At 37.5% G+C, this 22,421-nt stretch overlaps 3 protein-coding genes across 3 annotated transcripts; 1 reads left to right on the top strand and 2 right to left on the bottom strand.

The window, feature by feature from the left end:
- Window positions 1-971: 971 nt before the first annotated feature.
- On the bottom strand, window positions 972-7,041 carry ddx10 (DEAD (Asp-Glu-Ala-Asp) box polypeptide 10). Its single transcript, XM_059341416.1, has 4 exons — window positions 6,685-7,041; window positions 5,078-5,893; window positions 3,866-4,199; window positions 972-2,838 (listed from the first exon to the last, which is right to left on the bottom strand). Exons 1-4 carry the CDS (start codon window positions 6,870-6,872, stop codon window positions 1,666-1,668), a joined length of 2,511 nt encoding a protein of 836 aa, XP_059197399.1. The 5' UTR covers window positions 6,873-7,041; the 3' UTR covers window positions 972-1,665.
- A 1,511-nt stretch (window positions 7,042-8,552) lies between these two features.
- Window positions 8,553-15,115, top strand: mrpl28 (mitochondrial ribosomal protein L28). Its single transcript, XM_059341372.1, has 6 exons — window positions 8,553-8,669; window positions 9,690-10,007; window positions 10,929-11,081; window positions 11,727-11,861; window positions 12,300-12,386; window positions 14,551-15,115. Exons 2-6 carry the CDS (start codon window positions 9,723-9,725, stop codon window positions 14,662-14,664), a joined length of 774 nt encoding a protein of 257 aa, XP_059197355.1. The 5' UTR covers window positions 8,553-8,669; window positions 9,690-9,722; the 3' UTR covers window positions 14,665-15,115.
- Window positions 15,116-17,000: 1,885 nt separating this feature from the next.
- On the bottom strand, window positions 17,001-21,814 carry ndufa11 (NADH:ubiquinone oxidoreductase subunit A11). Its single transcript, XM_059341573.1, has 4 exons — window positions 21,682-21,814; window positions 20,130-20,222; window positions 19,837-19,959; window positions 17,001-17,188 (listed from the first exon to the last, which is right to left on the bottom strand). Exons 1-4 carry the CDS (start codon window positions 21,758-21,760, stop codon window positions 17,076-17,078), a joined length of 408 nt encoding a protein of 135 aa, XP_059197556.1. The 5' UTR covers window positions 21,761-21,814; the 3' UTR covers window positions 17,001-17,075.
- Window positions 21,815-22,421: the final 607 nt, after the last annotated feature.

Here is a 22,421-nt window from a genome sequence, read left to right as displayed (position 1 = left end):
GATGACATTCATGTTGCTTAGCGTAATGCCCATAATCATTTGATATGAGATACTTACATGCAATATAGTATATCAGCTAACTGTGTTCATGTTAATGTACTTTTAGTGCAGCATACTGCGTAGTGTGCTATCTCACCATTAGCATGCTAAGTGGAGATTTAAACCCTTTCTTATGCATCAGTTTGATCCATTGAAAACAGTAAAAACAAAACTTTATTAACTGACAGCTAAGCATAATATGGACGGAAAGATACTTCCTACAGGCACTGCACTAGTAAACATAAAGAAGAATGCAAGAGTTCACATGCTCGGCTTCTCATTTCTGTCAGAATCTGGAGTGCTGAAGTTTTCACAAACTACCCAATCAAACATCCGGACCAGACAAGTGTTCATTCACAGCTCAACACTTAAAACTACAGCTGAAGTCTGCAACATTGTATTACACCACAGATCCATGTGAGTAGCTAAATAAACCTATTAGTGCATATTATTATTTCCAGAAAGCAGTAAATCGTTAGATCGTAGAGCTGACTCTGTGCTTTCTGAAGCCCGACTGAAATCTTTCCATCATTTCTTTGTTATTTTAAAAGGACAAAGGCTGAGTGTAGAGCAGCGTTGTTTGTTAATTGTCCCACCAGAGAAAATAAAACCCTTGATCTGCTTTATGCTAATGTCAAAGAAGCTTACAGAGCTTCTGCCTTGCCACCACTTGGCAGGTCAGATCACAACTTAATTCTTCTGGAGACTTGTTACGAACCCTCTGACTCTTATGTGCACAATTCTCAAAAAAACTGCAGCACTCATGAATGTGGTATTAAACTTTTAAGATAAAATTAATTACTTTCAAACCATTAAACTGAATACTGAAATGAGCAATAGAAATTATTTAATATATTCAATATCCAACATGACATTAAATTACTTTGATTACATGAGCAAATATAGTAACAACATGTTAAATATTCAATACATAATAGTAATTACAGGACCTCAAGTCCCTCTGAAGAAGATTATGAGCCGGCACACAAGAACTTTAAGGGAGAAAAAGAAAACCCACCCAGCTCTTTGACACTCGACTGCAGATTCAAACATCCAAAAGTATGAAAATTAAACTGATATCAAATCTCCTGTGCTGAAAAGCCATTTGGCTCAAATGATCACATTTGGAGGAGTAACAATCAACGTAAACATCTCTTTGTTTACAAGAATACTCCACAGAGCGTCTGAATCAATATGAGTTATTATTAATGATAATAATAATAATAATAATAATAATAATAATAATAATTAGTACATAAACTGTTTTGTGAAATCACACTGTTAAACTTCACAAGCTGCAGTAATGGGAATGAAACAGGCACTGTACAAAAACGTACAACTGTAAAAACAGCATCAGGGTCATTTATTGTTGGTTTTATAAATGCTTATGAGTTTTGTGTTTTCATTATCTGCCACAATAATCAAAATTACAAGAAATACAGGCTCAAAATATTTAAATATATGTGTAATGAAACTATATAATATACAAGTTTCACTTTCCGAAATAACTGACAAAAACTATTGAACTTTTTCACAATATTCTAGTTTTTTGAGATGTTCCTGTACATGTACTATTCTCCTTTAACTGAACACTGACTAGATTAACAGACTCTAGTCTCTGTGTCTCTACTTGTGTCCTCCCAGCAGGTGTAACACTAACTCCTCATCCTGAGCCAGAGACAGACCCGTGTCCAGCAGCGTGTGCTCCTCATCCTGCTGCCTCGCTCTCTTCCTCTTCCCCACTGGGCGCTCCTCCTCTTCCTCTTCTTCATCACTGCTGTGCTGCCGTTTGCCGTACGTTGTCTCCTCCTCCTCGTCTTCCTCAGAGTGCAGTTTGTCAGGATCTGGCAGGGTGCTGGGGTCAAACTCGTCTTCGCTGTGATTGGCGAGGTATGCCACCACCTCGTCCTCTTCGTCCTCCTCTTCCTCAGATTTGTGTCCCGCCTGCTTGCTGGCCTCCCTCCTGGCTGCCTTGGCCTTCAGCCTCTTCTCTCTGTGTTTGGCCTTCACCTTGCGGCTGTACTCCTGCTTGTCGAACTCCTGGTCCTCCCGTTTCAGCCTCTCCCTGGCCTTCTCCAGGTCGATCCCTGACACCTCCTCCTCCTCCTCCTCCTCCTCCTGGTCTCCCGTCGCCGCCCTCTGGACCGGAGGCCACAGCTGCACCGCCTTTCCTTCTTCGCTGAACGCCACTTTGGTGTTGACTTGGAAGTTTCTCTTGAGGGCTTTTTTGGCTTCTTTGAACTTTGTTTCTCTCTCCGTTTTCTTTCTGGAGCTCTGAGCTGGTTCCTCCTCCTGCTCCTCCTCCTCTCCCGTCAGATTAAAGACGTCCTTCCTCTTCACCGTCAGCAGGTCCAAGTCTCTCAGATCATAGTCGTCCTTGTTGTCATCTGCACCCAACAGTCGGATCTTGGGATCATTATCACTCTCATCATCATCCTCTGAATCTGAGCTCTGACTTTTGTCTTTAGAGATGTTTCCTTTCAGCTGGGCCTTAAAGCTGCTCAGCTCCTCCTCCTCCTCAGACTCCTCCTCCTCCTCCTCTCCCTGTCTTTTGTTCTCAGCTTTTTGTGCAAAAGCTTTACTTAAGAAACGGACCCTGGGAGCCACGGCGAGGCCCAGAGAAGCGGCGTACTCCTCAATCTGGAGCTTAAAGACGTCGAACACGTCTTTGTTCTTCATCAGGTAGACGGAGCGCAGGTAGGACACGAAACACCTCTGAGCTCTCTCCTTCTGCTGCTTCTCCTGCGCCAGGAAGGCCTCCAGCTTCTGACCCACATCCTGCAGCTTCTCTGGGTTCACCTGAACAAAACAAAATCAATTAATACACATGTTGTCCGTCTCTCTTTTGATTGTGTGCTACTCAGAAATATTCTGATGAGGGGTTCTTATTTTGTGATCATCATGCTCATTTCTTTCCCTCACACACAAAAACACCACAGAATACCAGATAAACTGGGCTCAGACTACAGTTTTAAAATCCTAATCAATTTTGAAATCTGGGTGCATCACGCACATAATGCTACCTAGACATCAGAAGACTTTGAAAAGATTTGGAAAAGACTCCTGGAAAACTATCGTGTCACACCTGCTCACATCTAAAGAATCTCAGACTGAGATTTTAGACAGACTGTCAATCTTGCAGGGAAACTATTTACAAGACTACAACTAGATTCTTTTAGCAGTTTTTTTTACTACCATGCAGTTTTTCCCCATCATGCTCTTAGAAAAAACTTACAAAAAGGAGGAGAAGCAGCTTTTGGCTCCAGCTGCTCTAGTGTGTGACTCAGTGGTTTGTGTTGAAAAAAATGTTTCCCTATTAAATAAACGTATAATTTATATTATTTTATGTTTAAATTAGTTTTCAAAGCAGACTGTGGTAAGTGCAATTACTGCTTGGTTTCGAGTTGGATTTTGTGATTTTTACATCATTATTTCTCTGAAGTAAAGCAAAATTGAAATCTAAAACTTTATCACAAGATAAAACAGATGTCAAGGAGTTTTCATTTTTAGTTATAACTCAATTTTAACCAAAAATGTAGTTACTGCAGTTAGACTTTGTAGGGCAGTACAGGCTTGAAATATTTCACTCTGTGTAATTAATCTATATAATATACGAGTTTCACTTTCTGAAATGACTGACAAAAAAAAATGAACTTTTTCACGATATTCTATTTTTTTTTTTTAGATGTACCTGTAGATTGGTGGTTTTTGCTCCTTGTCTGTGTGTGTGTGTGTGTGTGTGTGTGTGTGTGTGTGTCTCTGTGTGTGTGTGTGTCTCTCTCTCTCTGTATGTGTGTGTATGTGTGTGTGTGTGTGTGTGTCCTACCTGGATCTTGTTGATGGGGACCTTCTTGTCCTGCAGCTGGCCCAGCATGCCCTGCTCCTCTGAGGGGAGCAGCAGCAGCAGAGCCTCTCCTCCCTCCTTGTACCTGGCGGTGCGTCCGACCCGGTGGATGTAGGTGTCTGCGTCCTCGGGACAGTCGAACTGAAGGACCCAGTTGATGTTGGGGAAGTCCAGGCCTCTGGCGGCGATGTCGGTGGCGAAGAGCACGGCGTTCTGCTTCCTGAGGAAGTCGTTGTAGACCTCCACTCTCTTCATCTGCTGCTGCTTCCCGTGAAGAGCCAAGATGGGCATCCCGGGTCGGAGGCGGCAGAAGACCCTGGACATACAGTTATAGCGGTTTTATGGGTAAATAAAATGCATATCATGATATTGGCAACATTCCTACTTCTTGATGTAGTGGCGTAAAGGTTTCCCATTACAGCAGGTCTCAAACTCTAATTACCTGGGGGCCTCTGGAGGCAGTATTAAAATAACCAAAAAAAGACACAAAATTACAAAAAAAAAAAAGACACAAAATTACAAAAAAAAAAAAGACACAAAATGACAAAAAAAAAAAACCTAAATTACTTTAAAAAAAGACACAAAATTACAAAAAAAACAACAAAATTACTAAAAAAACAAAATTATTTAAAAGACACAAAATTACCAAAAAAAGGACACAAAATTACCCAAAAAAAAGACACAAAATTATTAGAAAAAGACACAAAATTTAAAAAAGACACAAAATTACCAAAAAAAGAAACAAAATTATTAAAAAAAGAAAAACATGACAAGTATCATGAGCATTAATGTTACTTCAAAGTGTCATTAATGTTCATGACACATCCCATGTCATGTTTATGACACACTCATATCACTCTTATGTAGACACCTTCAAAATAAAGTGTAACCAAAATTAGTGTCAACAATAAAACACTGATAAACTGAACTGATAAATAAACAATCTCCCTCTAGCTCTTGTTTGCTGGGTTCTTATCTGATGGATATGAATGTGGCAAATTGTCAAAGAAGTGATGATCTTAAAGGGGTAAAATCACATGATCTGATCCACTGAGGATGTAGGCGATTTTACCATAGGAGGCTATGCAAAAAAAAATTTGGACAAAAAATGACTTGGGTGATTATTTGAACAGTGTGACGATATCGTTATCGCAAAAATACTCTGAAACATGATGAAAACCTCTTCGGCCCTACCTGAACATGTACTGGACCTCTTTGCAGCAGGCGAAGAAGACGATGATCTTCTTCTTCAGGTGGCTCCTGATGAAGGAGTAGAGCATGTTGACCTTCTGGTGGAGCTGAACCACCACGTAGCTCTGCTCCAGGGTGGCCGGCGTGCTGAACTTGGCCTTCTCGTGGACCCACACGTACTCCGGGTCCTTGAGGCTGAGGCGGGCCAAGTCTTTGACCGACTTGGTCTGCGTGGCGGAGAACAGCAGCGTCTGTCTGGTCTTGGGGAGGTTCTCCACGATGGCGTTGAGCGTGTCAGCAAAGCCCATGTCCAGGATGCGGTCGGCCTCGTCCAGGACCAGCATGTGGAGGCTGGAGGCGTGGAAGGCCTGGGTCTGGTCCATGTGCTGCAGCAGCCGGCCCGGGGTGCAGATCACGATGTTGGTGCGGTGGATCCTCTCAGACTCGCTGCTCAGGTCTTTGCCGCCGATGATGAGCCCCGCCGAGAACTCGTGGTTCTTGCCCACCTTGCGGAGAACCTCGAAGGTCTGGTACGCGAGCTCTCTGGTGGGAGATATGATGAGGGCCCCCAGACCGTCCATGGAGGTCCACTGGTGGCGGTACAGACACTCCAGCACCGGGATGAGGAACGCTAGAGTCTTCCCGGAGCCGGTCTTCGCCGCGCCGAGGACGTCTTTACCCTGCAGGGCGAAGCCGACCGTCTGTCTCTGGATCTCCGTGGGCTGTCTGTACTGGGCCCCCTGCAGGCCCAACAGGGTCTTCTTAGAAATGGGGAAGTCTGAGAACTTGACGGCCTCCTTGGGCTTGATGTCTCCGTACCTGCTCACCAGCAGAAACAGAAGCAAAATGAGGACGTCGATTTGTAACGACGCCAGAGGATCACAGCCTGATCAGCTGTCAGTCACTTAAACAGCTGTTTGTGTCTGCACAGATACACACATGCACTAATAATAATAATAATAATAATAATAACAACAAGCGTTTTCTCTGTGTAACAAAAAGCTGCATTGTGTATTTATACTGTGAACTGTGTCCTGCTCAGGGGCACAGGAATGCCTTTATATTATATTATATTATTTATTATTATTTGCATCTGGACATGATTGTGTCCTCTGAACACTGACCAATGTTTTATCAGGTTAGATGTTTAAGGTAAAATGTAAATAATGTCACTCAGATCAAAGCTACACTCAGCAATGATCAGCCTCACGTGGGACTGATGGAAATGACAAACAATGTTAAAGTGTTTCTTGCTGACAGACTTTTTGACTGATTGAGAATTTATTTGAAAACAAAATAAAAGATGAACAATTAAAAACAAACGAACAACAATAAATACAAGACAACAACAACAAGACTCAACACTTATTTGTGTTCAAAAGGAGTGGGAAGAAGCCAAAGCTTATTAAATCCCTTCTCCCTATGTTAACTTACTATATTTATGTAACAATAATATTTATATATATGTATGTATAACACATAGTAATGTAGTAGTATATAAACTTATTATTACCATTATTAACATACATAACTTGTAATTCTCTCTCACTTTTTAAAAATGTATTATTTTTACTTTAATAGTATCCATAATAAACGTGATGTGTCCGTACCTGCTCACCAGCCGATCTATGTAGTCCTTCTCCACCTGCCACTCGGGTTTCTTCGGAGCTCTGTCCCGTTTCACTCGAGCTTTGGTTTTGTTGTATTTTTTCTTCCATTTCTCAAAGTTTTTAACGGGGTCGGTGCCGCCGGCCATCTTGGCGGGTTTAGGCTTCTTGTCGGTAACTTTCTTCTCCATCTTATTAGTTCAACAGAGCAAGAAAAGAGAGTTAAAAAACAACAACATACAAGCAGCAGCTCCTGGTAGACAGCGTGCTTTGGCGCATACGGCACGACGTCATCATTATGCGACCATGAGGTTCTTCTTCTTCTATTGTTTTTGGCGGCTGGCAGACTAACGTTCAGGTGCATTACCGCCACCTGCTGGACTGGAGTGGAGGTGGAGCAGTAGAATGACAGGAAATTGTGACTGTTTCGGGGTTTTTTTATACTAAATGTCTGATAATATGTGTCTTTTTGTTCCTTGAATCCCCTAATTATTACTGTTATTGTCCTCGTTGAAAGTTTGTATTTTCAATGTTCAATAAAAAATAGAAACATTTTTTAAAAAGATGCTGAAAGAAAGAGACTTTTATTGGGAAAAAATCATGCAAGAAAACAAGCCTCTATTTAATTAGCCGAGGGAAACAGGACTTATAGAGAGAATTTAGTTTTGTATTTAATTATTTATCTTTGGATTGTAATGTGCTTTTATTGATACTATTGTCCCCCGTTTTCCAGTGAAATCGTTTATTCGTCTTGATTTTATTATTTATTATTACTTTTTTATTTTTTATTTTTTATTTTTTTATTATGATCATTATTATTACTATTATTTATCTCCTTAATTTCCTGTCAATCTATATGGAGTTAGATTTGTGCCAAAATGTTCAAACAACACTTATTCAAATTTAAATTAAAAAATATTCATTAAAATATCAAATACAAAATGTCAACATAAAAAATAAAGTCAAAGACAAAATTCAAAACTTGAAATCAAATTATTTGTGCAATATAAATCCGTCTTAAAGTCTTTGAATAACTGTTTTTTGTTTGTTTGCTGCTGGTTTTGCATTTTTGATTCTGCTGTGGCCCCTGTGTCAAATTAATAATAAAATTATCAATTTATAACGATGAACAACGAAACAATTCTTACCTATTTTCTGTTCAAACAATATCTCATTGTACACAAAATGAACCCAGAATGTGGACATTGTATAATAGTTTAATTGTGCAATAAAAGCTTTTAAAATAAAAGAAAGTAATTGTGCACAAAAATGAGAAATGTCATTGTCGTACAAAATAATTGTTATTGTTGGTAAGTCTCACTGGTAAGTATTTGTTTCAATCAATGTATTTGTATCTTTCCAAATATGTTTAAATTACATTTTTAAATAAGCTAAAATAAAGGTTTTGAAGGTTTTTATTGGGCCCCCCTGATTAAACACTGGCCCCTCCTTGGCCCTCACAGTAAAACTGGTTTAGAACCGCCACTGGTTTTATCTGTGCTGTTTTGTGTTTTCTCTGACTCTCGACATGATTGTAAATGAGGGGTTGCCCTCAATGATTCCTCGAGAAATAAATAAAAGATACATGAAATTATTATTATTACTTAATTTATTTTTATTTTTGTATTTATTTATATATTTATTTTTTAATCTTATTAATTCATTTATTTATTTTATTATTATTATTATTATTATTATTATTATTATTATTATTATTATTTATTTATTTATTTAAAAAAAAATATATATATATTTTTTTATCCTCTCCTTAATTTCCTGTCAATCTGCTGCGCCACCTCCAGTCCAGCAGGTGGCGGTATTACTCCTGTACGTTGGTCTGCCAACCGACAAAAACTCAGCAGAAGAAGAAGAAGAAGCGGAAGTGCTCAGGTCGCTGTGTGATGTCCTTGCCTTCCTAATGTTGCTCTAACGTGGATGGAAGAAACTGGACTTGTACTGGGTGCAGGGCTTCGTTTTCTCCTCACATGGTAAGACAGACATGACAGAGCTCTGGAGGTGAATATTGGACTGGTAGAAGATTGTTTCCATCTATAACCGTGTTGTTAGCCTGTCTGTTAGAGAGCTGCGAGCTAACAGCTAATGATGGTCACATGAAGACTTAAAGACTTGAAGCTTTTCATCCAATTGGTTTAAAAAAAAAGTTAATTTCTCGAGGCTTTATGTGCACAAAAACCCTCCTGCTGGTCAAAACCTTTACTGTTATTTCAGCTATTTGTGATGGTCTCATCATGTCTGTCTGCAGCAGTGTTAGCATGGGAATAATAACTGCCAAGAACAATTTAATTTGATGTCATGTGGTTCATTAATTCATTTAATCTATTTCTGATTAATGGGTGGGTGATGGTAAGAGTCTAATAATGTAAAAAAAAACAACGTCCCAGTATGATTTCAGTCAGTGTTTGAATAAATCCAACAGGACATGAGATGTTTATGTTTAACTGTTGCAGGGTTTTCCAGAGATTAGACAGTGATTGTGCTTATGAATACTGGGCTGATGATGATGATGATGATGATGATGACTTTATTCATTTTTATTAAGAAACAATATTTTTGCCACTATGCTTGGATGGAGATCTATTGCGCTTTATATACAGGAACATCTTAAAAAATTAGAATATCATGAAAAAGTTCAATACTTTTTGTCAATTATTTCAGAAAGTGAAACTCATACTTTATATAGATTCATTACCCATAGAGTGAAATATTTCAATCCTGTTTTTCTTATAATTTTGATGATTCTGGCTTAGAGATAATGAGAACACAAAACTCAGTGTCTCAGAAAATGAGTTGAATTGTATCTATATAATTGAATCTATATAATGTATGAGTTTCACTTTCTGAAATGATTGACAAAAAATATTGAACTTTTTCGTGATATTCTAATTTTTTGAGACGTACCTGTATAACCGTGTTGTTAGTCTGTCCCTGTTAGAGTGCTGCCAGCTAACAACCTTATAAATAATAAAGTTGTTTATTCCCTCTTCCAGGTTTTCCTCTAACAGGCCGTCTGTCTGTCCGTCATGCCTCTTCATAAATTCCCTCCCAAACTTTGGGCGACCCTGAAGCTGCAGAAGGGCATCTACGCTCGCCTCCCCAAACATTACCTGAAGTCTCTGGAGCCGAAGGAGCCCACCCCGGTCCACTGGAAACCTCTGGGGGTGAAGTACCGAGCCAACCCGAAGACGGGACTGAAGGAGCGGGTCCAGGACGTCCCCATCCCCATCTACTTCCCTCATGAAGCCCAGGAAGGCCTGTGGGGAGGAGAGGGCTGGATCTCAGGGTTCAGATACGCCAACAACGACAAAGTAAGTCTGCAGGACGATCTTCTGTCTTTAGTTCTGCTGCAACCATGACGGGATCATTAGGGTGATAGGGCGAGGTGAATACAATAAAATATTAACCCTCTGGAGTCCAGGAAAGCGCCGGAGCACTTTGACTTCTTCACAACGTAGAAACTTCAGCAGCATGTTTCCTGCTGTCAGCTGAACTCTAAAGTTTTGGCTTTTCCAGAAGTTTCCATGTCCAATTTAATGCATCAACTCTTTTTCAGCAAAGGTAAAAAAAAACCACTACGACCAAGTGTAGTAACATGATTTAACTTTTTTTAGATTTTTTAAATTTTGGATTTTTCTAATTTTGCAGTGTGCATTCAGCAGTTTTAATGCAATTTTTTTGTTGTTTGTTTGTTTTGGGGGGGGCTTTTGTTTTTTGTTTTACTGATTGAAATTGTAAAATTATTAAAAGGATCTTAAGATATATAATTTAAATTGTGACACCCCTATTGCATACATTTGCCATATTTTCTATTGTTTTATGAAGATTTTTTGGTTCTGAAACTTTAACAGTGTGGATATTAATATCTTCTGTTTTTAAGAAGACCATGTTGGTTACTTAGTGCACTGTTATTTCTATAATGAATAATAAATTAAGAAATTGCACATAGAACCTTGACCTTAAAATTGTGACAACACATATGAATACTGGGAAAAATCTTTTTTTTTTAAAAGAGATATGAGATTATTGATATCAGTCCTGTTCCTGGTGAGATGTTTTTTCAGTCAGCCTGATGGTGCCTGGTTGAAATGTTTTATATGAGATGATTTTACAGTAAATTCCTCAGTTTCATTACTTTTTTTGTACAAGTTGCATCATGTTGCCCCTTGCTGATACTGTACACTGTAGCTGTAGCTGTAACAGATTTCTGACTCGTCTCTTTCTCTCCGTAGCTGTCGAACCGTCTGAAGAAGACGTGGAAGCCTCAGCTGTTCAAGAGAGAATTATACAGCGAGATCCTGGATCACAAGTTCACCATCACGGTCACCATGAGAACCCTGGACCTCATCGACGCCGCCTACGGCTTCGACTTCTACATCCTCAAAGTGAGAGAGCGCTGCTTACTGAGGGACAAAATGACATTTTCTGATTTTGTGTGCATATATACAGTACAGGCCAAAAGTTTGGACACACCTTCTCATTCAATGCGTTTCCTTTATTTTCATGACTATTGACATTGTAAATTCATCAAAACTATTAATGAACACATGTGGAATTATGTACTTAACAAAAAAGTGTGAAATAACTGAAAACATGTCTTATATTCTAGTAAGCAAAGGGTGGTTACTTTGAGGAATCTAAAATACAAGACATGTTTTCAGTTATTTCACACTTTTTTTGTTAAGTACATAATTCCATATGTGTTCATTCATAGTTTTGATGCCTTCAGTGAGAATCTACAATGTAAATAGTCATGAAAATAAAGAAAACGCATTGAATGAGAAGGTGTGTCCAAACTTTTGGCCTGTACTGTATTTATATATGTATATATATTTATATATATGTGTGTGTGTGTGTGTGTATATGTATATATATATGTATATATATATATATATATATATATATATATGTGTGTGTGTGTGTGTATAAATACATATATATGTATATATATGTATTTATATATATTTATATAATATATATATTATATATTATTATTATAGATATACTAATATATCTCTAACTGGTGTCAGACATCAAAGGAGGACCTGAACTCTAAGCTGGGGATGGACCTGAAGAGAGCCATGCTGCTGCGCCTGGCCAACAGAGACACGGAGCTCTATCCCTCCGACCCGCTGAAGAGAGACAAGATCTACAGTAAATACAAGGTAGGACGGTGTGTTCAAGGACACGGAGAGATCCTTAATGTCTCACACAAGAACTACATCTGAAATACACAATTAATGGTGTTGGTTCAAAATAAATCAAATTACAAGATTTTTCATGCTTAAATTCAGGTCAGATACTCTCTACAAAGCTGCTTCATATACCTGAAACCTGTGATTTCATCAGATAATGATAAAATAAAATCTGATGTTAAATAAGTTTGACTGTGATGACAAAATGATGGTTTTAATTAGACTAGAATGACTGAAATGTCCTAAAAACAGGATGAGATTGGCAAAATATAGTTTAACAAGTGCATGTGACTCAGGACACGGACTACATTTTTTAAATATACTTTACAAAATGAGTGCTAATTAAACTGACGTGAATGTTTAGCAGCTACTGTACTGTGAGGTGACGTGTTTCTTGTGTCTGAGCAGCAGTTTGAGATCCCAAAGGAGGAGGCTGAGTGGGTGGGTCTGATCCTGGAGGAGGCTGTGGAGAAACAGAGGCAGCTGGAGGACAAGGTACCAACAACTCATCACTTCACTCTTTTTCTCTCCATTTTCACCTCACAGCAGCTAGAAACACAGTGGTATATAGAGGCTGGATCCCACATCAGACACATCTACAATGCTGCACTTTCTGGTGTTTTCACGGTCATTTGGAATAAGATCGCCACCACCAGTGTCGGTAGAATTGATTTATTCATATTTAACAATCTACATGTGAAATTTAATTCATGTACATGGAGATTTACATGTTTAATTACAATATGAAAGTAAATCTGCTGAGAGAAAGCAGTAATAACGATCAGGTGACGATCTTAAAAGTACATCTTTATATTTACTGTACTGTATTTTATTGTGAAGGACAGAAGTACGGTCCTGGTGTGTTGATGGTTGATAACGGTGATATTTATTTGGCTTACCCAGAAACATCCAATTTCCACACATAGAGAGTCCGGCGGCTAATGGTGCGTTCAAGGTCTACACGAATGTCAGAATTTTCGATATTCCGAGCTCCAAGTTCCGACTTTCAGTGTAAATTAAACACACCATAAGGCGTTACGGTAGGAACGTGTTAGACCCGCCTTCAAAATAAAAGCAAACACATGTAGCTTTCAAAATAAGAGCACATGGATGTGTTAGCAGAGTCCACCACAGAATTTACAAGAAGACTGTCAAAATAAGATGCTTTAAATTAAACAGAACCCTTATTCTCTTTTACTATAATTCATCAAAATATGCAATGATTAAGATAAGCACCAGATTTAGGTTTTTAGGGAAAAAATGTTGTGGAAGTTGCCCAGCAGTATGTTCAGGATAATGAAAGGAGGAGAGATGTTTTTGGGTCCTTCATTGAGTCAGCTTCAAGTCAATTAATTTGTTTGGCTGCACTGGGAATTTCATGTACGAACTTCTTTTTATTTATGTAAATATGTTGGTTGTTGTTTACACTACAGTTCATATAAAAATGTTAAAATAAAACATATTTTGGTTAAGGCATAGAGTGGAAAAATAACTCATTGAGTTGAAATCATTTGCTGACAGCTTCGTCCCCCCCAGTTCAAAAATCCCATCATGCCCCTGGCAGCCTCCATTGATTTATTGTTTTATTGTTTTACAGCGAGGAGATCCAAGTGTCTGATATTGGATACAGTTAGCACACGGCTACTTCACCGGCGTTAGCGTCCTTTAGATCAGTAGTTCTCAACCTTTCTGAGTGGCGACCCCCAATCTAACATCATGTTGTCTCACTGAACAGAATCTCACAGTTCAGATCAGACAAACTCAGTTGATACGACGAATTTTGGACAAATAATGAAGCAGACAACAACTAAAACATCTCTCTGTCTGTGCATTTATATATTTGTTTTATATTTTATTGTTACTTTTAATCTAAGTCCTTTGCTATCAGTTTAAAGGTCCATTCTGACCTCCTGAGTGTGTAACAGTCAGCTTCAAGCCAGAGACTCCTTGGAAAGAAACAACTTGATACTTTGGGATTTGTCAGAAAAGAATCAAAATTACCCAAAAACAATCAAATTGACCAAAAAATGACACAAAATGATTTTTAAAAAAAACACAAAATAATAAAAAAAAAAATTACATAAAATTAAGCAAAAAAGGACTCAAATTGACCACAAAATGACAAAAAATGACCACAAAAATACACAAAAAAAGGACACAAAATGACCAAAAAAAGACATTAAATGACCAAAAAGACTGAAACACATTAACACATGAACACTTTAACACAGTGGAGACAGAGCTGACTTCCAAAATGATTTGGCGACCCCCAGAAATCATCTCGCGACCCCAATTGGGGCCGGGACCCCAAGGTTGAGAATAGCTGCTTTAGCCGACTCTGGTAAACCCGAGGCTAACGTACATTGTTAAAACAATATACGGTTCGAAAGATAAGAAGTTAGACTTTAGTTTCACACCATTTAATTAATTGGAAGCATGACATGATCATTTATATTCGTAGTTAATGTGACGTTTTAGATAGAATCTCAGCCGAACGGTGTCTGATTTGGGATACAGCTACGCTACAGCTAATGCTTCTCTTTTTCATCATTTAAAAAACAACTTGTAAACAGGAAACAAAATGCACATATCTTCTATTTTCAGTTAATTCTAATAATTGTGTGTGTGTGTGTGTGTGTGTGTGTGTGTTGCTGCTCAGGAGCCAGAGCCTCTGTTTAAGAGCTGTGTGGAGAAGCTGGTGGAGGAGCTGCACCTCCAGAAACTCAGCGAGCCGCACGTCATCGAGAAGGAGAAGACTGAATCTGAGTCCTGAGTGGGACACAATCCGCTTTTAAGACTGAAAAATAAGTCGGTTGAACTTCTGAGCTGCTTCAAACGGTGGTGGCAGTCAGAGTTTCTGTTCCTGAGAGAATTCACCAGTTTCTACATTATTTCCTTTTGGGACCGACTGTAGAAGGAATCAGGTTATATTTATGTCTTTCTGCTTCCATTTAAGCTTCATTCATTGATATTTTTTTTCAATAAAAATAAAAGATTCCCTTGTTTTCCTGCTCACCTGTTCCACAAAACATAATTAAATCAGTCACCAAAAACCATGAAATGAATTTGTGAATTATATAATTTATTCTCATGATCATCCAAATGAACACAAACTAACTCTTGAACCAGATGTTCATATTACAAAGATTGCTATCCATGATGTGAAAGTGCAATCATGAAGTTCAGTTGCAATTGTTTTGATAAATAAAAGCTCATTTTGAACTAATTATGACATTATGACTTTTTGTAAATGTAATATATTTGCTGAAGAGCTCTTTATGACTTATTATTTTTAGGACACAAAACTCAAAGTTGGGTTTTGACTTGTGACTTGCAAACCAACGAAGTATTCTTAAGAAAAAAATTTGCTTTTTAAGTGCCACTTTTTTCTTAACTTTGCTCTTAAGACGAAATTTAAGAAGATTTGGTATTCATGAAGAAATTCTTATCTTTTCTTTAGTCGTTCTCTTAACTTTCTTAAGTTTTTTCCTAAGATAGAACAACAACAAATGAGATTCTTGACAACAAAGTTCTTAGATTTCTTCTCAACTTTAAAAGAAACCCTCAGCAGTCTGAAAACAGGAACCTGGTCTCACAGGAATCCGTGGAATAGCCACGGAATCACTCAAATTTCCGTGAAACTGACACGGATTTTGCTACAATGCAAGTTAATGACAGTCATATCCCGTGGCTATTCCATGGATATTTGTTCCTATTGGTTTGTTCCAAGTCACGTGACTTTCAAGGTCCCGGCGGTCAGAACAAAAAACATGGCGGACAGTTCTCTCATTTTTAGTGAAAAAAATCAATATTTTGACTTTTCTGCATAAAAATGGATTTTGATCACATTTCTAGCGAGAAATATATGTTTTATTTTCTAAATCTTCACTCAGTGAATGTACATAATCACTTTGTATGTTGGAATAGCCACGGGATATGACTGGCATTAACTTGCATTGTAGCGAAATCCGTGTCAGTTTCACGGAAATTTGAGTGATTCCGTGGCTATTTCACGGATTCCTGTGAGACCAGGTTGGAAAACAGCTACAGTGAGAAGATAAGTCTTGATATGTTGATTGAACAAATTTGTACGACATTTATTTGATTTCTCTAATATTTAGTTTAGACAATGTGTTAACAAGTTTTGTTCATTGAAGTTGGTCAGAGTAGTTTTTTTGTGAATGTATCACAAAGTTTATTCTGTCAGTTGACATATAATGTAAATGTCCTTTCAGTCTGTGTGACATGTTCCTAGATTACACTACAATGAACTCTTAGTAAATCACTGATACTTCATTAATCACTATGAACATATTATTTTAGTAGGACGAGTTACTGAAACCAGGTCCTCACTATTATTACTTTTAGATGGAAGTTCATCAAGACCTCAGAGAGATAGAATGGATCCTCTTACACTCCCTGATCACGTCTTTATTAGATTGATTGATTTTATTTGACCATTCTTGATATAAAAATATAAAACAGCAACCTGTAGACAATATACAGACAATATCGGCTCTCTTGGCCCACAATTGTTTCTCTGGCGAGTGATCTTAAGTTAAAAATCTAAGAAGTTCTTAAGACATACGACAATTCTTAAGAAAAAAAAATGGTATATAGCATTTAGGAACATTCTTAGGAATCTTTTTTTTTTTCTTAAGTTTTATCTTAAGAACATTTTGTGGAACCCCCTGGTTCCAACTCTTTCTGTCTGTGCCACTTTTTTCCCAGCTTTTTCATCAGATAACCTCTAACCCTGCAGTCTGTCGCCTCCTGATACACACCATTTTTCCTTCATCCTAATTTGTCTTAACCTGTGTAAATATTGATTAAATTGATTAGATAGTAAAGTGCAGCGTTTATCTGAAATGTAGAGTCAAATGCATTCAATAGTGTGAATAACGGATGAGTTTCACTTTCTGAAATGACTCACAAAAAATATTTAACTTTTTCATGATATTCAAAAACAATTTGAGATGCATCTGTATGATAACAATTGTTTTTTAAAACTAAAGTACGTTATGTTTTAGTAGAAACCCAAAATACAAATATGAACCTGAAAATGAGTGCAATAGGTTCCATTAAAAAAATAAATATATATATACATGTAAAAGTGCTACTTTATTGTAGATTTCAATAATTTTATTTCTTTTACAACAGTTAAATGTACAGTTATCTTCCTCTTCACAGTTCCGGGGGTCCGCTTAGCCTCCAGCCTTCTTGCTTGCCGATTTTTGTCAACCAAGCGATCGTCCCCAGACCCAGACACGCTGTGGTCCCCGTCGAAAAACTGTGGGCTGGACACACACACACACACACACACACACACACACACAGTTCATCCTAGTTCTTCTATCCTACAACAGTGGTAAAAAGTACTAAAACAATATCGAACCATTCAATCGATGCATTGATTGAATATTGGTGTGGGCTTGCCATGTTAAAAATAACTGGTAAATATAGTTGTGTTAACAGTTCTGATAAATGTACATAGTATATCATTTCAGTCCTGGACAACTAAAGTTTCCTCAGAGGAAAAGTCTTTACAGGATTACCAAACTCTGAGCTCTGTGGTTAAAGTAGTGTGTGATTATCTCACATTTTAATGCACCCGCCTAGAATAATGCCTTCTTTCTGATTCTTTCCCCGTGCCCAAGCTGAAACAATAATAGAGTTTCCACACACGCTTATGAGAGACAAAGTCTATTTTCCACATCACCACTCTAGTGTCACTGGTTACATCCACGGGCAATTCAACTGGGACAAAATATGACACAATCAAATAAATGTCCCTCAAAGTGCAGAGCTTCACAAAGTGCAGTGTCTTAAGCCTGATTTCCACCGGGCGCGTTACTGCAGCGTAACGTCAGCGTCGCGTATGACGTTGCAAATAGGTAACACTCTAATCAATGAGAGCATTTCCACCGGGCGCGTAGCGTAACGTTACTGCAGCGTCGCGTCAGCGTCTCTACGCGAGCATTAGCTAGGACTTCTATTTCTCCGCGAGACGCTGCCAAATCGCGTGAATCTCAACAGAGCAGATCGCACCAGACAGGAAGTCCGACTCAGAATCAGCGTAAAACACTTCCGCCCCTTTCAAAATAAAACACAATACGCAGTTTATGCAGCCTAAAACTACTTCACATCAACATTATGTTATGACCGGGGGCGGGCACCAGATCAGCAATCAATCAATCAATCAATCAATCAATCAATCAATCAAAGGGTCTCAGAGGATCGGCGACACGGACGACAAGAGACTGATTGTTGAAGTGGAACATCATACAATCATTTATGACATAACATTTTGTTTTTATAAGGATAGATGGTCAGATCAACATCACTTTCACCTCAGAGAAGCAAAGTAAGTTGGTTTTTGTTGTTGTTGTTTACTTTATACGCACAGTTTATCCATAGACTGTATAAATAGAGTTTAAAGTTTATCACGGGATCTTGCGGTCTCCCGTATGGTCAGGATTATCGCGTGATCTCGTTATCTCGCGTGTATACGGCCGGCTCGCTAAGCTGACGTGCTGCTGCTGTAACGCGTCCGGTGGAAATCCCCAGTTATGCTGGCTTACACCAAGAGATGTCCCCAGTCCCAGAGTAAAAACTGAAAGTCTTTAGTAAATCTAGGAGTTTTACTGGAGTCACGGCGCTCCCGTCATCTCCATGGTTCAGTTTAAGGTAGTAATCTGCTCTGTTTCATATCAGTCTGTTCCTAGTCTTGGTTTGGATCATATCAAACATGTATTTTATCGGGATACAATGGTATCGTGGAACCTCTGGTGATTCACACCTCTATATATATATATATTATTATTATTATAGAATTATTAGAGGTGTGAAATATTAGAGGTGTGAATCACCAGAAGGCCCCACGATACCATTTTATCCCAATAAAATCGTCACGATACGATATTATGGCGATATTATTGAGATATTAAGCATTTTGCGATATGGTGAGTATTGTGATACAATATATTGAGATTTAACTGTTTAACTGCATTTTGTGTCCACAGAATTAAATTAAATCAAGAATTATTATTCCAATAAGAGAACATTTTTGGTCTATTCATCTCACTTCAACTGCAGCATTTTATCAAACTAAAAACAAGCTTCACTGCTCTGAATTTTTTTCTGTGCAGCGTTATTTTGACTTCCTGACCGGTATCCTGGTGCCTCGAGATTCCTTAGATCTTCTAGTTTCATCTGCTCCCAATATCTGTCTAAAGTGAGCTCACTACAGACTCCGGGAAATAAGAAAAAACAGTGATAATACTGACGGCCGCTGGAACGCTAAATATCGATATATATATAAAATATGGATTGTAGAACCTGATAATGTAATACAAATCTGCACTTGAGTCCATTGAAAATTTAATAAAACTTGATAATGTAATAACTTCCCGATAATGTAATAAAGTGCATTTCCCAATAATGTAATACACTTTTTACCAATAATGTAATAAAGTATAACATTAATGGGAGGTTATTACATTATCAGGTTAGCCTTCATTTTTCAAGTCCTGATTATGTAATATTTCCCCAATATTGTAATAATTTAACAGCAGACCACCATTACTTGGGTTCAAGTGGTGATACTGTGTATCAACTCTAGCTCAAGAGCTCTAGCGCCACCAACAGGTCAAAGTTCAATGTTTATTCACTTTTGACCCGTTCATCCGTTTTTCACAAACGAGGTATCCATGACAACGAATGATTCAACAGCTTCTTGAAATCTAAAGGTGCTTGGTGTTATACTTTATTACATTATTGGTAAAAAGTTTATTACATTATTGGGAAATGCACTTTATTACATTACATACACATTACACATACATTTTCAATGGACTCAAGTGCAGATTTTTATTACATTATCGGGAATTTATTACATTATCAGGTTCTACATGGATTGACAGCCCTAACTTTTATTGATACTTACTTCTGGCTCCTACAAAGATCCCGGAGGCGCAGCCTCCAATGAAGTAGTTCACGGGGTCATCTGGAGCGTCACGAGCCTGAGCACTGAGACAAGTCGCCATCCCAAAAATGGCTCCCATGGTGGCTGAAACATCACGGACAGAGATAATATCAGCATCACACAATTTGATACAATTTGTGGAATCTAAAAAACATTACTTAAGCACTTTCAGACCAATGTTTAGTCACATGACTGGAATTGTACATATATATTGTATATAATAAAAAATAAAAAAAGATATTATGAATACGTACCCATGGTAACGGTTGCGTTTGAAGCCCTCTTTAGTGCATCTAATGCAGAATCAGGCGGGAACCCCACGATGTGATAGGCTGAACCAACCAGGCCTGAAACACACACACACACACACACACACAGACACAGACACAGACACAGACACAAGTTTATGATTTTGCATTATATAAATAAGGGAACAGAATTGAATAATAGCAGATTCAGACAACACCAAAGTTGTGAAGAATGTATTATAACAATATTTAAAATATATCATTTTATACATTTTTACTTAGTTTCTATAATTAAAAAATGGACACGCATGTTATGACAAAAGTAATACCCAACCATCCGTCTTGGCTAATCTTTTTTTTCCTGAAAATGTCTCGTGAATTGAATAATTTCTCTCAGGTGAACCTCAGCTCTCACTGGTGGATTCGTAACTGGAGGAGATACTTTCCTCGCTGCATATTGACATTTTATTGTCTGTGATGTGGTCAGACAGAGAGGAACGTCTGGATGTGCAAGAATGAGTTACAGTATTATGTATGTTCAGTTCCAATATGTACTGCAATATTGTTTACAGTTGTGCACAGCTCTACCCAAAGGGACTTTGTTTGTTTTAAATACGTTTCTTTTCTTTTGTACAGTGTTGTGAACAAATTAGAATTGCAAAGAGCAAATGCAGTAAAAATATGAAACATACATACTCAGTGTGTTGTACTCAGTTAGCTCACTAAATACAGTAAAGTTACACTTTACTGTAGTTTTCAAGTGGCTGTGTAAATAGTATGTAGTGCTGTCTGGAGCATTTTCAGGTGGCGTCACCAAGATCTGACTTTTTTGCATTGAAAACATTTACAGAGTAAAGTGTCATAATGAAAACATGACAGAGACATTTGACTATCTTGTTTATGAACATGGTGTCAGGACTTCAGATAGATAGATAGATAGATAGATAGATCATTTGACTACCTTGTTCATAAACATGATGACATGACTTTTCATCTTGATGACACTGACACGTTCATGAGCTATGATCCATTTTGAGCTTTTGCAGGTTATCAACTCGGTTTTGCAGTTTGTACTAATTGTTTTGAGAAATGCATTAACTGTTGTGCAAATGTAAATAGTGATGTGAGAAATGCACCAAAGTGACTGAGAAAAACTGTAATACATATGTGTTTTAAAGTTTAGTTCATAACTTGGGTTTCTGTGGTCTTAAAACGGCATCTACGACACAACCGCTGATCGTGATATTTTCTGTTTATGTGTTTTGTTACAAGAAACAAGAGTACAAATGGTTGAGAGACTCTTCACAATCAGGTTATATAGTGAACATCTACAGTTAGTGGTTGAAGGAGACACTCACTGTCTGTAATAACAACTCCACAGTCAACAAACAGGAAAGAACTACATTTGTTTTATTTTGGTGTTGTGTTGATTCTGACTTCTGGGCTGACCTGCTAGCGCTAGCAGCGTTAGCATTAGTCAAAACATTAAGACTCGTTCAACACAAAGCTAACGTTAGTTCTCTGTCACGCTGCGCTGTGTAGCCTGTCGGATATTTACCTATAGCTGCGCCTAGTTTGGTGGTCACCCATGTTTTTTCCACGCAGTTGGTGCCCTCTGGTATATCCCAGTAGCCCATCTCCGATTTAGCAAGGACACGAACCCACGAACGGAACTGACGTCACAAACTTCTTCTTCCTGTTTTATGGCGGTTGGAAAAAAAACTTTCAGATGCGATACCGCCATAGAGGTTACCGCCACCTGCTGGACAGGAGGATCGGAATTATATATATATATATATATATATATATATATATATATATATATAATTATTATATTATTATAATATATATATTAATATATATTAATTATATATATATATATATATATATTTTTTTTTTTATTTATTTATATTATATCTCTATATATATTTATATTTTATATATATATATATTATATATATTATATTTATATATATTATATATCTATTATTATTTATATATATCTCAATAAATTAGAATATCATAGAAAATGTATCTATGTCAGTAATTCAATTCAAAATGTGGAAATAACACATAATATAGATCCATTACACACAGAATGAAACATTTCATGTCTTAATTTATTTCATTTCTTATTATTATAATGATTATGGCTCAACACACACATATGCACTTCTATTAAGGGACTTAAGAGCAAGAATGCTCTGAAAACTGAATTTGTTTTGGACAAATACTATAATGTTAGATGAATTATATAGATCATGTTTTTTTGTTTTTGTTTTGGTCTCTCTTCTTACC

Source organism: Centropristis striata, chromosome 9 (assembly GCF_030273125.1).
Source record: "Centropristis striata isolate RG_2023a ecotype Rhode Island chromosome 9, C.striata_1.0, whole genome shotgun sequence".
In the NCBI taxonomy this organism is placed as follows: Eukaryota; Metazoa; Chordata; class Actinopteri; order Perciformes; family Serranidae; genus Centropristis; species Centropristis striata.
The sequence above is the reverse complement of the archived record's forward strand: the minus strand, read 5'-3'. Positions and strand labels throughout refer to the sequence as shown.